Source organism: Numida meleagris, chromosome 17 (genome assembly GCF_002078875.1).
Source record: "Numida meleagris isolate 19003 breed g44 Domestic line chromosome 17, NumMel1.0, whole genome shotgun sequence".
Classification (NCBI taxonomy): domain Eukaryota; kingdom Metazoa; phylum Chordata; class Aves; order Galliformes; family Numididae; genus Numida; species Numida meleagris.
Genome location: NC_034425.1, coordinates 6,767,004 through 6,782,199, shown reverse-complemented (window position 1 = coordinate 6,782,199; position 15,196 = coordinate 6,767,004). Strand labels below are relative to the sequence as shown.

Genomic DNA, 15,196 nt, shown 5'->3' with positions numbered 1-15,196 from the left:
ACAGCAGAGGGCGCCCGCGGGCTGCGCAGCGCCGCCCGGCCCCGGCTCCGAGCTGTGCCCCGGCGAGGGGAGAAGCTGGGCACAGCGTGCAGTAGGTGCTGTCAGTGGAAAGGAGCGGAGGAACGTGAGGAGGTGGAGAGAGGAAGAGTTTCCCTAACGCAGGCGGATTTTCAGAGCCCGACTTATGAAACTGGGAGGGTTTTTGGAGTGTGGCAGTGCCAGTGCTCCAGGGCTCTGGGCACCTGGGGAACTCGGGCAGCCGTCCTTTGCGCTGTGCCCAGCTTGCTGGAGCGAGCTGCAGTGTGCCACGCAGAGAGCTCTCAGGTCTGGGCAGTCCCAGAAGCCAGTAGCCAGACTTTTCTTTCTTCTCCTTCAGCAGCTGTGCTGTCAGCACCCTGCTGCAGAGCTCTCAAGCTCCTTGCCCACCTGCATCCTGGTACCATCACCCGCTGCCCTGCAGATCTCGTGCAGCAGGCCGTGAATGCCAGCACCGCGCCTTCAGAACTGTTATCAGCCGTTCCCACGGCCTCCTGAGACAGAGGTGTCAGGAGCAGAGTACTGCTGCCAGGCCAGCCTGGTGGGTTTGCTTCTGGCTGGGAAGTGCCATGGGAACTGGTGGCCAGGAGCATGAGCCCTGCCTGGGAACGGCCACCTCATTTGTGAGATTTGATTACCCCATCAGTGTGTAGCACTCAGCCTGTTTTAATGTCCCTGCACGGTGAATTTCACAACCCCTGCGTTAGTTTTTGTTTCAGCTGTTGCTGTAGATACTGTCTCTTCTGTCTCTGCACGGTTTCTTGTTTTTCTCATCCTTCTGCAGTCTTACTAAAGAACTAAGGGAGCATGTAAATTTAGGGTTTCAAAAGGAAGCTGTGGTCTGAGACGTGCAAAGAAATGTCAGTGGTGGAGTTATACTTGTGGTTAGAAACAAACAGTTTATTTGTTTTGCTAACAAGAAGCAGGTGTTGCCGGGGCACTTGGGGAGAGAGGCAGAAGGGTTCTGCTGCACACAGGGGCTAAAGACCTCCTAGCTAGCATTAACCCCGCTTTTATTAAGAGCATGGAGCAGAACGCAGTGATGAGACAATGCCTTTGAAGTCTTTGGTCTTACAGCATTCGGGTTGAAATCTTTCGGCTTTCTCATTTTGTGTTGTTTATGGTGAAGGCCTTACTGTCGTGGGCAGGGCCCAGCGCAGCCATTGAGACTTGATCCCCACAGCCCCCAGCAGTGTTTGAGGAGTGCCACAGGTGGTTCCTGCCATGTTTTGATGTGGTGCAGGACTAAAGCATACGAAAAAAGCAGGCAAAAAAGAAAAAAGCGTAGAGTATACCCAGAAAAGCTCAGGTATTTAAAGGGTTACTTTCCATCATTTACTACGAACTATTTTAAAATTTACTGCGTGATGAGAATCTACCAGTGCATTAAAAATTCTTCACCGAAAAGCTAATGTTTGTATCATCTCTTGGCTGACACTGGTTGCTAACAGGATGCTGCAGTGTTTGGTCTCTGCTGATGCCGCCTGTATCCAGGAATGTTTGTCTTCATCACTGCTGAACGCTTCTTTTCTAAATAGGGTCTGGGGTGTGCTGCGTTACACACAGCTGCAGAAGATTCCTGTGCTATGTAATATTTCATTTACTCTAAGCCTAGTGCTAAGGTTGCAGGAATGAGAGTCCCTGTCTACAAGTAAAATAGTATTTGCAGGTGAAAGGCAGCTGTGAGCGAAGAGCTATTTTTTAGGGAGCTGGCTGCGGGTCGGGGGAGAGATGCTCTGAGCACAGCACTGTCCTCAAAGCGAGCCCGTGTCGGTACCAGGCCCTGTCCTTGAGCAGTGGGTTACAGAGACAGGGTGAGAAGCCTGGTTGTGTGAAGATCAACAGGAGGTGCCTTGGACTTTAATCTGGGTTATTTACATAGTTTCTGATTTTTCTGCTTTTTTTTTTTTTTTTTTTTCTGAAGCGGGTTCACAGATTTAATTGGCACTTCACGTGAAAGGTTTAATTTCCTGTGTCGGGGTGTTATTTTTAATTAGTGCCACCAGGATGTGGTCCGGCTTTCATTTGGCTTTACATCACCTAGGTAGGATATTTCCTCATCTTTCCTGGTAACTTGACTCATTCATCCCAGGGCCCCAGACCAGGCTGGCAGGTGAGAGTTCCCACTGTGCATCATTTTCAGGATTAATTTTTGCTCTCTGGTGCACAAATCTACTTCGGTGCTCCCTTCCTGCTCTTACACACTGTGAGCAATTAATTTCTCTAAAGTGTGTGAATTATCTGCTATTCCGCCGATGGGAAAGTAGACAACAAACTGCATCTTCATATATAAATAGTATTTTGAAATAGAAACACACATTCTGATATTTACTGTTATTTTTTTTTTACGTAGAAACAAATTAATCTTATAAAAATATATCATTTAAGTTCGGTTTTTGCTTTACATACACTTTTAGCTGACCAGTTTGGCCCCCTCTTCTGCACGGAAGACACTGTTGTCCCAAGAAGTCCAACATGCAGGTTGGGCTGCAAGGTCTGGTCCTTAAAGAACATAGCCCATGAAACACTTCCAAGTGTACAGGTAAATTCCCAAGTGCTGCCACTGGCCAGGTTTCACCAGCAGAGTAGCCTGCAGAACTGGGGCAGACCCGCTGCAGGCACACACTGGTGTGCTTGTGAAAAAGAAAGAAATGATGGCTGGACTTTGTTAGCCTGTATGTACCTTTGGAAGAGCCAGCCCCGCTTCCGTCGTGCATTTAAGATCAGAGGTGTATCTGAAGAAATTCATGAAAACTCCTGTCTTATTCAAGGCTGTGCAAAATAGATGGAACAAAAATCTTAGAGGCGCAAAGCTGTCGCTGTAGATCTGGGAAGGATAGGGGCAGCTTCAATGAAAACCTTTTACAAACCAAAGATTGAATGTGGTTTTGTATTTAAATATTGAGGTGATGTGTTTGCACCGGGACTTTTGCTAATTGTTGCAAAGGGAGTATGTTTCCAGGTTCTCTTCTGGGAGCTCTTGGTTGTGATATTGAAAGGAGCTGTGCAGGGCTCTTGACCCCTCACCAGCTGGGGCAGGAGAAAAACAGCCCGTGAATGGGAGACACTCTGCAGACTCTGTCTTTCCAGGTACTGTTTATTCAATGTGTTTTACTTCTGGCAGATCACTGGGAGTCGTGCTGAGTCACTGAAAGAGGGAAAGTCTTGCAAGGACGAAGTGGTTTCCCTGCAGGTAGACATGGATGGGAGTTTTGCTGTCGCAGAATTGCTGCAGTCAGAGCTGTTGAGCTCACAGAGGTGTGCCGTGCTCCTGTCGGTCTCTGAGGCCAGGAGGACTGAAGCACTGCAGGCAGCTCTGTGCTGGGAGTGCATGGGTTTTGCTTTTGGGTCTTTCTGTCGATACGTGGGAGGGGTCTGGCTTTTCCTGGAGGCACGAAACCAGCCTGATCCATCTGCTTGCTGAGACCAGCTGACACCAGCGATCCAGCCCTGCCTCACGTCAGCGATAGTGCCCGTGGGGCTGCTCCTTGGAGTGGCTGCTACTGATAAGCTGTTGTTGATAAAGCCTGGGGTGCATGAGGGAGGGAGATACAAGTGCAGGCAGCGTTTTGGTGACTAATGTGTTGTGGTGAGGGCGAGCTCAGAGCCTGAAGGCCTGGGCTATTGCAGGAGGAGGGGGAGGGATGCTTCCCAGCAGGCAGGGAGCCATGCAGTGTTTGGGAAGGGGCAGGCTGCTCAGCTCCTAGTAGGGCCTGCTGCTCCATATGTGTTGCCAAATGCCAAGTTTCTTGGCATGCACGATGCAGTGTTCAGCAAAAGCTGGCTTGTAGCACACAGCTGCCTTTGCAGAGCAGAGGAGTCCTGCTCTGGGTGCCCCCCAACCTGAGCCCTGCCTCTGCTACCAGATCCTGCCCTGCTCTCCCCTCTGTGCAAACCAAGCAGCCTCTTCCCTTACACCTGCTGCTGGCTTTCTAGGAGAGTGCAGAGTGCAGCATTTACTGTGCTAGATCCTGGCTGCCATTGCTGAGTCGTGAATAACAGTGCCCATGGGAATTGAGGTGTCCCCGAAGCACTGCTGTCTGCGGCCAGGACACGTACCCAGGGGATGGTGACATCAACAGAGAGAAGCAGGCATGTGAGGGGAAGATTTTAAGTGATTTTGCTCAAGTGTTGTGTCTGGAAGTGGCTGAAACTCAAACTGGCTTCAGCAGCGGATTTGTCCAAGGGACGGTGTCGGAATCGAACCATGCCAGGGGTGACTGAGATGTCTGTGTACCTGGGCACCCATCACTGCATTATTTAGTCATCAATTTACGGTCACCTCACTGCAGGAAACCTTCCCCCACCCAGGGGCCATGCTGGGGTTGGGGCACCTGCTCAGTGCCCAGGGCTAGGCTGGGAGGTGCTTGGCTCTGGCAGCAGCATTGCATGGGGAGCACTGAGAACCAAAATCCTCCTCCCTGCTGGGGCTGGTTCCTTGTGCCCATCTCCTGCAGTCCTTGGGCGAACCATGGCTGTAATTCTCTGGTTATTTTGGGTCTTTGGATGGTTCTGCACCAGATTATCCCTGCGCTGGTGAGCCCTCACCTGGAGCACTGCATCCAAATGTGGAGTCCTCAGCGCAGGAGCAGCATCAATGGCCAAATGCAAAGAAGCCTTGCTGTGCGGACTGCGGTAACTTCACGTGCTCTCTGCTAACTTGTTCTGGTGCCCAAAGCAAAGGAGCAGGGTGAGGTGTGCCGGGCTCTGGCACGAGCTCCCAGCGATGCTCACAGTGCCCGTGGGCCAGAGCTGCTGCCAGGCAGCCCGCAGCAAGCAGCCGGCAGCAGCTCAAGGAGCAAAAGCCGTTCACAGCGTTAATGAAAGCTTTGACAAAAGGGAAGCAGGGGGAACTATTGTCTTGTTGGCCTTCTTCTCATAATGTCTGCGTGTAATAAGTCTTTTGGTTACGCTTGTGGCTTCTGTGACAAAGCAGTGATTTAGGGGGCTGTCTTTACAGAGGCAGAGCTTCTCACACAGGCCAAAATGCTGGTGAGTAATATTTTACCACAAATTGTCGTAACTGGGGCTTGACAACTGCTGTAGGAAAGAGGGTGGGGGGTTGCATTTGATTTATTGCACGACTTGCTGCGATTTGCAAAAAAAAAAAAAGAGAGCTCTGTGCTAGCGCAGGCCGTGGGCTTGCACATCTTGCAAATAAAAATCTGTGCGAGTGCAGTGGGGAGGGAAAAACGCTGTATATCTCTGCCAGGAACCCCGGAGTTTGCTTGGACCCTTAGGAGGTACATAAACTTCAACTGAAAACAGGGTTCTTTAATTGAGAGCATCTTTGGATGCCTCCTGCAGCAGCGCTACACTAGAGGGAACTGTTCCCTCTCCAGCCCTGCCCAGTGTCCCCAGGCCCCTGGGCCTGTGCTCATGGTGCTGATGGGCAGCGGGCAGATTTCTGTGCAAAGCTTCCCTGGCCAAAGGGAAACACGTGCCCTTGGTGTGGTGTTCCAGTGCTAAGGAGGGGTTCTGCCTTTCCGTGTTACGAACTGGTCACCAAGTAGAAAGTAATTCCTCTGAAAACAGCGCTTTCTCTTTGTTGCTCTTTAAACAAAGCCAGCAGTTACATGAGCCTTTCTAAAACTGAACTCTGAGACATCTTCAGGGTGAGCTCTAAGGGGGGAGAAAGATTGCTCTTTGTGCTTGCATCACTGTGAAAATTCAGGTCATGTTTACTATGGGCAGCTGGAAAACAATGATCTCACATGCTAACAACTAACATCTGAAGGGAATCATTAAAACACTTGTGTTGTTTTGTAAGCACCTACTTCACTTTTTTTTTTTTTTTTTCCCAAACCAGTTTAGCTGTTTTGAAAGACATGTTGTCCCTCTGAGTACCTGATGTTAGCTGGTCTAAAACAAGTGACAAAGGCCAACAGGTTGCTATTCCTTTTAGTTTTAAATGGGGGAAAAAAAGGGGCTTTCTTTTTGAAGACTTCTCTCTCTCCGAAACAAGGAACAAGAAGACAGCTTTCTGCTTTAGCATGGACAGACACCTATGGCTGGTTTTTTGCTCTCTGCAAGCTGCCCTTGTGTAATTTCCTGTGCTTACATCTGGCTGGCATTGGCCTCAGGGGTGAGACGGCTACGGAGCTTATACAATCCCTTCTGGAGGGAATGGGGAGGCTTGCAGAAGCGAGCTCTTCTGTCCCACACTGTCCTCCTATTGACTGGTTCAAAGTAGATATACAGTTACTGAGTAGAAGTGTTTTTATCCTATTTTATTCTGGCATTAATGCCTTCAGACCAGGATAACAGGGGAGGTCATGGGCCATTAATTTAAACCAGGTGGGAAGAATTACTCAAAATTGTGTGCTGGGAGACATCTGATAGCATTACAGCTTTATGTGCTCTTATAACTAAGTACGGGAGCAGCATGCAGCTTTTGTAAAGCTCTTCTGTTGTTCTTTTGTGGAAGTTGTTGCAAATAATGTTTGTTCACTGCTGTAACTGAGCCAGAGTCAGAGCTGGAGACTGATGAGCTTCCTGGCACTCTGGTATTTGTGTTGTCTGCTCTGCTTGCATATATCATCATCTCTGCTCTAGGACTTTTGCAACAGGAATGAAAGCAAATTGCAATTAATGTGTATCAGTGGTGTGATGAGTCTTTTGGCAAGTAGTTAATTTGCAAATTGAATACATGCACTCCTATTTGGAATGATGTAGCGTGGCTGTAGTACTCCTTGTAGGGGTTGGCAATTCTGGGAGTTACAGACTAAGGGAGGGAGGACATAATCTCAACTGGAATAAAGAGAAACGAGGTTTGAGGGGGAGAAAATTGTCACTTAGTGCAACCACCCTGGTGTTTCTTAGCTTGGCTTCTGATACGCGAGCTGTCTAGCCTGGCAAGTAGAAAGCATTCTGCAATGGAGAGAGACGATACAATAATGACATGATTGCCTGCTCCTTGCAGCCATGCAGATCACCTCCTCAAGTACCACCAGGTCGGTTCCCACTCACACCCAGCAGCGGCCGCTCGCACTCAGGCCCGCCATGTAAGGGTTGACAGGAGCACCCTGGAGGTCGGCACTAAGCTACCAGCAGCTCATGTAGAAGAACGTGCAATGGCCCAGGCTGCAGGGCAGGCACGCTGCTTCAGCCCCAGGAAGCGGTGTGCAGCAGCACGGCCCTCCTGGCAGGGGAAGCAGCAGCCAGACCCGCACCAGCAGCGGGGCAGGCCCGGGCCCGGGGCGGGGAGGGAGTGTCTTCATAATTTGAAAGAAAAAAAAAAAGGATTTTTTTTTAAAAAAAGAACAAGTTTATTGCAAAAACTCAGTGTTTTAGAGTATTTCCAGAGACCAGTAGATACATTACAAACAAATCAGTAAATCCTGCTTTGAGCGCGTTGGCACCTGCCGGGCCGGCACAGCCACGCTGCCCTGCTCGAGCTGGGACAGAAACGTGCTGTGAGGTCAGTGACAAACGGAGGATGGGAGCTGTATTGGAAATGGTTGTTAAAAAAAAAAAAAAAATACAGTAGAACCTCGTAAATCTGCAGAACGGAGCTTCCACACACACACACAGAACCTGGAGGCCTTATTCCACTTTCAAGCAGAGTTGTAATAGCAAAGTGCTGTAGTGAGGTCTCGTATTACAAAGACTCCAATAATCTTACAATTATAGGCTACAGAACGTTTACCAACGTGCTTGAAGTATCATAAATTAACAATAAATAAAAGCACATCGAAACGGGACGCATTTGTTCATTTGCTCACTGACTCGTAACGCACGAGTGCTCTGGGAGGGGTCTTCCAGTCCTTGGCGCGAGGTTCTGCCGGGAGCCATAAAGTGCTGAGGCACAGAGAGGACACGAGATGCAGCGTGGACACGAGAGCTGCCAGGCAGCGGCACCAGGCCGCCCAGCCACCTGGGTGCACGAGTGCCTGTTTCATTTTTTGGACATCTAAGACAGAGAAACAAATCAAGCACCTTCCCAAAGAGGAGTTTTACAGATTGTCCCACATATCTATGGCTGGTAAAATACACAGACGTGTCAGTGTAGCAGTTAATGCATGACGCCACTTCCACTTAAACGCACAGAAATGCTTTTTTTTTTCCAAAGCATCGAACCGAAGCAGACTTGTTTTATTGATCCCCCTGAGTTGCCTAGAGGCATTAAGATGCATATAGGTGGGATAAGCAAGCGTGTGTCACCGTGAGGGAATCTCTCCCACTAAGACTACGTGAACAGCCCCTACGTTGTCTTACAATTCCTTTTACAGATTAAATGCACGCGGGCTCCAGTTCATTTCTCCCTAAAGGCAGCAGCAAAGAGCCTCTCACCGAGCGTGGGAGGAGGGGGCACTGCTAGCACCAACCCTCCTTGGTTCAGTGATGGGGCGCAGACCTTTGTGCACCTGGAGGGGAAACTTTGGGGTACATTCAGACATTGTTAAAGACGTGCTGGGCCAGATCTTCCCTGCGTGGTGATCTGGTCGTGGCAGTAGAGCCAGGTCCGCTGCCAGCAGCTGAGGCCTTGCAGAAAGAGATGCTGAATCTGTAGTTTATTATTATCATCGTCGTCTTTTAAATAATAATTGGGCTACCTAAGACCTACCTATTAAAAACAACTATGCTGTAAAATTAAAGTTTCCTAATGATTTCACAAGCTAGCAATACAATATAGGTATTGAAAAGACTAACGTAAAGACAGCTTTCCACTATGCAGAAGATAATTTTTCCTCTCCAGTTATTTAAAATAATGTCCTTTAACTATCAGAATAAATTAATAAATAGTTAAATTATAAACAGAAAATGAATAGAAAATAGTTAAGAAAAATCAATCGGGAGAGAAGAAAAATGACCTTATCGTGACAGATGTGCAGTAATAACTGGCCATAAAGACATATGGAACCTCCAATTTCCCAGCATTTGTGACATTCAAGTTAATTAGAAGAATAATCGCCATGTTTTAAGCCGCTGTCTAGCCTGGCCTCCTCCTCCCATCTGAAACATCAGTCCATATTCTTCTGCAAGAAAATGCAGTTGGCTACTGGTATTGCGTGAAATACTCTTCTCTCGTTAGTGTAATTGGTTTCTGGACTGCACAGGACTCGCAGCATGGGATGGAGACAGACGGCTCCGCTGGCTTGAGCTGCATGGGCTGATTCTGCTCTTCTCAGTTTTTCACATGGGATCGGTTGAGACTTTACCTACGCGTGTTATTGGAAAGCAGGAGTGTGCATCACATCTTCATGCTAGGCAGGAGTTGCTCTGTTGTGGCTTTCTGTGGAGCTTTCGATTGGTTTTAAAAAAGTTTTTTTTTTCTAAGAATAAAAAAAAAGTTGTTGGTAGCAACTGTTCTGTTCACATTTAAAATTTCACATTCCCTTCAGAATGTAGTTTTAAAATGTGGAGCAGAGCTGATGTTTTCCATAGTCTTACACCAAGTACGCTAGACAGAGAAGGAGTTGTTTAAGCCACGCTGTCAGAGCCTTTTCCTGAATGATCTGCCTTTCCAATGTCCATGTCTATGAAGTCCTCTGGTGAATCTTGTGTGCCTTCCACCACGCTTCCCTCCGTGCCCGGCTGCTGCTGGTGGCACATCCCAACCTTGCACGGTCTCACCAAGGACAAAAACACAGCACCCATGACCGTGCCAGCAGCACAGGAGTAGAAGGCTGAGCTGTAGTTTTGTGTTCTATCCACTATGACACCTATGGAAAATATATCAGTTAGCCACAACCTGCCCCCCACGCTCTTGCCCATCCCTCCCATAGGACTTCTAATCCAGGTACCACGGCATCATTATTTGCAAGGAAGAGACACTTAATGACAAATAGATGCTACCTTAAAATTAGTGGTAAAAACATTGTGCTCTGCATGTCATTGCTAGGCAAGTCAGAGAATTTCAGTCACTGCAGGGACACTAAGACTGCATTACTTCAGGCATCTCTGTATTATGATAGAGACTTTTTTTTTGGCCGAGTATGGTAAGAACACACACAGGGCAAGTAGTTTGCTTCTACCATTTACTAAAGCCTGAAGCAATGCCAGAGCTAGGTGCCTGACAGGATCAGAGTTGCATTGCAGTATTTTTCTCTGCTCTGAGGTTCCTCAGTGGTGACTGCCTCATCCGTGGGACTCTGCAGAGCTGCATTGCAGCAGCCTTCTGGCTCCGAGTCTCCTCCTGCTAGCTGCAGGTCTTTAGGGCTGTTCTACTGTTAGGGCTGGCAGAACGCTTTCTAGATGGGTCAGCGCCAATATCAGACAAACACAGAAAAAAACCCCACAATGAAAGTGTTAGTTACCTGCGAGGGGTGGGCCAGCCAACCCAGAGAAGCTCTGAATGAAGACATAGACTCCAGCTGCAGAAGACATTTTTGCAATGCCAACCACGTCGTCTTCTGCCAGCAGCGGGATGTGTGTGCCCGCTACTGTTCCAAGCATGAACCCGAAAAATATGCTACATGTCATCAACCCCCAGAATTCAGAGGCGAAAGGGAAGGCAAACAGTGCTACAGACAGCAGAATGACACAGACGAGTTCGATGTGGATCTTGCGGATAGGCTCTTTGTTGAGCACCCAGCCAGCTGAAATCCTTCCCAAGACCTCTGCAATCGCCATTGCAGACAGTATGTATGCAGAATGGTCTTTGCTGATGCCAAGGCTGCGGCTCAGGGGAATGACGTACAGGGAGGGAGCGAAGAATCCCAGGGTAGCAAATAGGCCAAAGAATGCATAACAGATAAAGCTATAATCTCTCATCACAGAGAAGTCCAGTAGTTTGGTTTTTGGTTCTGGAGGGGTGCTGTTATTTTCAACAATTATCTGTACATGGTCCTTTGGTTCTTCGCTTTTCGGCTCTGCTTTGGTGTTTCCAGGCACATTTTTGGGTGAGGTAGTTATTTCTACTCCTGAGTCGATGGACTCTATTGAGGTGCGTGTTTGCTCGTTTTCAAGCATGTACTTTGTCTCTGCAGGCTCTTCTGGAGGCTGCACCTTCACTTCTTCTTCTTCATGCTCTTTGATTATAATGGGTCGCAGCAGTGATCCACAGATGACAATGCTCAGCTGCAGTGCCCCAACAAAAAGGAGGCTGTATCTCCAGCCAATCTGCTCCTTCAAATGAGTGTTTACTGAGGGGAAAAAAAGCAGAAGAAGAGAGTATAACTAAAAATCCCTGCAGTTGCACCAAGAAGCTATTTGAATTTACAGCTAAGAAAGACTCTGAGCAACCTGACTGAGCTGTAGATGTCCCTGGCCATTGCAGGGGAGTTGGACTAGATGACCTTTAAGGGTCCCTTCCAACTCAAAACATCTCCTGAGGTCCCAAGCTAGTAAGAGATGCGCAAGGACATAGGTGGTGCTATTTTTAGTGAATGAAAGTGAACTCAACATTTGAGTTTCCTCTTTCAGCTGACCCCACCCTGAAACCAGCCACTAGAGGAAGTCTGTTAGCCTCGCTCTAAGGTGCATGTAACTGCTTAATTACCAGCCTTCATCTGCAATCAGCTAAGCTTCATGATGGGTATTAGCTGGAAGCAAGCGTGCACATCAGAAACCCATGTGCAGTGGGGGGAAATGGCTTCTGAAGCTGTGACACACTAGTGGGGAGCAGGTGGTGATGGGGACGTGCCACTTTCCTGTGCTTAGGACTGCTCCTAAAGGTTAGTGGGCTTGCGATTCGTACTGCCTTATGTTTTAAATAGCTGAAGTTTCTCGGTCTTATTTTTAGCCTGCGAGATCTATATAGGGAAGCAGCAGGTTGTGTATCAGTGTAGCATGTCCTGTTCTGCCTGGTGATGCTGGGTGAGCTCAGCCCTTTTCCCAGCCCTTGCCAGCACCTGGCGGTGCCTCTTCCCCTCTTCCTGCTGCGGCCTAAGACAGCTGCAAGCTCCCCGCTGTGCCCCCTGTGCAGGGGATTTGGGTGTCCCTGCAGCACAGCTCCATGGGACAGGGAAGGGTGTCAGACACGGTTATCAGCTCTCTAAGATTACTGGTAAGCCTGCCTGCAGGGCACATGTACGTGAGCAACCACCTGTGGGCTGCAGCAGCTCATGGGAAGGCCAACGTGCACCATTTTGTTGGGAGAAAGGTCAGAGCAGTGCTGTGCTTTAGGCATGCATGAATTCATGGCATTCCGGCACTGTACCTGGTGCAAAGAGGAAGACAGCAAAACATTCCCCTGTGGATGCCACTGCTGTGACCAGCGAACGTCTTTTGTCAAAATACTGTGATAAAATGGTGACAGTCGGGAGGAAAGAGAGGCAGTATCCGAGGCCTGTGAATAAATGCCAAAAATTGCCATAACAACAAGTAAGGGAGGGGGAAACACCGATGCGAGAACACGTTAAGTCAGCTTTCCCCATGGCGAGATTACACAGTATCATTTCGGCCAACTCAGCAAGTCACCCTGGAAAAAAAATCATTGGGGAAACCAGAATGTTATTTTTTTTAAATTGGAAGAGAGAAAAAATAACAAAAGCAAAACCCAAGAAAAAACAAAACGCCCAAAACCCCAAACCTGTTCCCAAACAGCCAGCAGCGTCACTTGGAGGACCCCATCTGCTTAAGGACTCAGCCTGCAGCAATCGCTCCCGTAAGCGAGGCAAGCTCACTGGCAGCAGATGTGAGCAGGACACCCAGACCAGATGGGAACAAGGGAAAAAAATAACGGGGAGAAAAAGGAGAAGAGAGAACGTGATCCTGCAAAGGGCGTTCCCTCTCAAGCCCGGCGCTCCCAGCAGCCAGGGCTCCTGCCCGAGCGTGGCAGCATTCCCCAGCAGAGCTCGCTGGAAGCAGCGGGAGCAAGCCAAGCGTATGGCAGAGCTGAGAAGAGGGGAACTCACCAGAAACGATGCCGATGGTGATGTACATGTGAACGACACTGTGGGCAAAGGAGGCGGTGATCATGCCGGTGCTGACCAGCACCCCTCCGGCCATCACGACGAAGCGGTGACCGAAGCAGTTGCTGAGCACCGTCGACAGAGGAGCTGGGTGGGAAGAGAGCCGCGGTCAGCACAGGACAGCAACAACACAACCAGCAGCTCCACCTCCAGCCACCTCCTGCAGAGACCCCGTCCCCTCCATGTGCCACCTTCCCATCTGCTCGCATAGCGGAGCATCGCTCCTGCAGCACCGCACAGCTCGTGGCAATGGGATAAGAACCAGCAGAAGAGACCAGGACGGGTGGGCAGCCTGGAACAAACCTGCAGGAGCAAATGGGTTTTGGTGAAGCTCAGGCTATATTTGATCTTTTTCACCATTGAGCCGGGTTTTGATGTTGTGCTGTCAGAGTTTCATCTCCACTGAGAGCTGAGCAGCTGGGCCGAGGGCCACGTCCTTGTGCCACGCAGGAGCTGTGGCTCAGCGAGACCAGGGGTCTGGGGCAGCCATTGGGTGGTGTCTCAGAAAACAGCCACAAAGCCTGGAGGCTGCAATTTGTCATGGAGCCACTGGGACACAAGTCCCTGACACCAGGCCCCCCACGTGCTGAGTCAGCAGCAGGACTGCACCTTCCGGCTCCTGCCCTTCACTCTTACCTGTGAAGGTCTGCACGAACACACAGATGGATATTATCCACGATATCCTGCTGTTGGTTTCGTCAAAGCTTTCCATCAGGTCATTGAAGAAGACTCCAAATGATTTTATAACGCCATATGTAAGAGCTTCCACAAAGAAGAAAGCCACAGCGATTGCCCAGCCCCATCCTCCATCAGGCACTTTAGTATAAACATTTGGAGTGGTGCACGGCATTTTTACAGCTTTGACAGTCATTTTTGATCTGGAAAAGAGGAGAGAACACACCAGGCGTCAGCTCGAGATGAGTTTTGCTTACCGAGGCACGGCCGAGCAGCTGAGCTGAGCTGCTAGGCAGTCCCCGTGCCGCTGAGGAATTAAATCCAGGAGTCGGGCTGAAGTTCCTCCCCTGACAGTCCCACAGGGACCATTTCTGCCCGCGCCCTTTGAACCAAGGACCAGAAACTCTCCGCTCAGCACCGGGGTGAGCTGTTCCCATCAGCAAAACCCGGCGATCAGCTGCGTTCCAGCGCAGCGGGATGGATGCAGTTCGTGAAAGATCCACCGCGGCACCCAGACAGGGCTGCTGGGGCTGCACGGCTTCCCGACAGCGCTCGGCCTCCCTGGCTCCCCCCACCCCGCAGCCTGGACGGTGCTGGGCAGTGACAGCCCGGGGGCCACCCCGCCCCCCCCCTGGGGTGCCGCTTGTTCCCCGCAGGGTCGGTCAATGACACCAGCAAGCGGCGGCACGCTGCCGCTCCCTAAAGCCCCCAAGCGTCACACGGAGCGCACCTGTACCCCAAAAGCGCCGCGGCGGGGCTGCCGAGCCCCCGCATCTCCGTGCGTGTCAGTGCGGCCGCGGCACGGACAGCCCCACGGCCCCGGGTCAGCTCTGCACCACGACACCTGCGCTGCCCACGGGGACACGGACCCAGCGCCGCCTGCAGCCATCGCCGAACAGGGGCAGCCACCGGCCGGGGCACGGCCCCGCCGGCCCCCCCAAGGCATTTCCCTCCTCCATTTTACGCTCGGATGAACCGTGGGCGGCTCCGGCAGCGCTTCCCCATCCCACTGGGGAACTTCTCACCCAGCAGCGAAGGGAGGGGGCGGCACCCACCCGTGACCGTGGGCAGCCCTGCGGGAACCCCCCCCCCGACCCAGCACCCCACTCTGCGGCACCGCCAGGTGGGTCGCGGCCGGTGCACGGCTCCCGCGGGGGATTTGCCATTTGCCACCAGCATCCCTCCGGGGAAGGGGGGGAGGGGGGGAGGAGGGAACACGACCACCGCCGTGCGGTGCCCGAAGTTTGTGGGAAGTGCCGTGGTCCCTCCCGAGGGGCCGGCGCTGGATGCCTGTGTCATGGCACGAGGAGAGGAGATGGGAAGGAAGCACGCTATTAAAGCCAGAAAAAAAAAAAAAGAAAAAAGAAAAAAAGAAAAAAAAAGGGGGGGGGGTAAAGAAAATAAACAAACCTTAGCGTGCATAATGTGCGTTTAAAAATTAAAAGAAATTAAGGTGGACCATGCGGGGGAATACAGAAATTAAAGATGCCGGAGCCGAGGGACGCAGCGTGCCCCCCCTTCCCTGCATCACTTTCCGAACATTTCAGACCTGGTTTCTGCAGCGCCGGGGCCGCCGGCTAAAAATAAAGGGATGCGGAAAAGGAGGGGGGGGGGGAGGGGGAGAAGGA

At 50.6% G+C, this 15,196-nt stretch overlaps 2 protein-coding genes across 13 annotated transcripts in view; one reads left to right on the top strand and one right to left on the bottom strand.

Moving 5' to 3' along the window:
• Positions 1–15,196, top strand: part of ARSG (arylsulfatase G) — a 40,784-nt gene that overhangs the window by 3,473 nt on the left and 22,115 nt on the right. The window contains exon 1 of one of the 10 annotated variants that reach the window (XM_021414605.1): positions 11,163–11,654. The exons of 8 other annotated variants lie outside the window; for them this stretch is intronic. The gene's annotated coding sequence lies outside the window, so the exon portion shown is untranslated. Of the gene's footprint in view, positions 1–11,162; positions 11,655–14,605; positions 14,692–15,196 lie in introns of those variants that run through there. One more of the 10 variants, XM_021414603.1, reaches the window with a different exon arrangement.
• Positions 8,068–15,196, bottom strand: part of SLC16A6 (solute carrier family 16 member 6) — an 8,902-nt gene continuing 1,773 nt past the window's right edge. Inside the window, exons 1-6 of one of the 3 annotated variants that reach the window (XM_021414591.1) lie at positions 14,299–14,662; positions 13,530–13,771; positions 12,837–12,980; positions 12,140–12,268; positions 10,296–11,123; positions 8,068–9,701 (exon numbers count right to left, since the gene is read on the bottom strand). In XM_021414591.1, the coding sequence (XP_021270266.1) occupies positions 9,460–9,701; positions 10,296–11,123; positions 12,140–12,268; positions 12,837–12,980; positions 13,530–13,771; positions 14,299–14,342 (1,629 nt within the window). In that variant the 5' untranslated portion in view covers positions 14,343–14,662 and the 3' untranslated portion in view covers positions 8,068–9,459. Of the gene's footprint in view, positions 9,702–10,295; positions 11,124–12,139; positions 12,401–12,836; positions 13,197–13,529; positions 13,772–14,298; positions 14,663–15,196 lie in introns of those variants that run through there. The other 2 variants (XM_021414592.1, XM_021414593.1) reach the window with 2 other exon arrangements.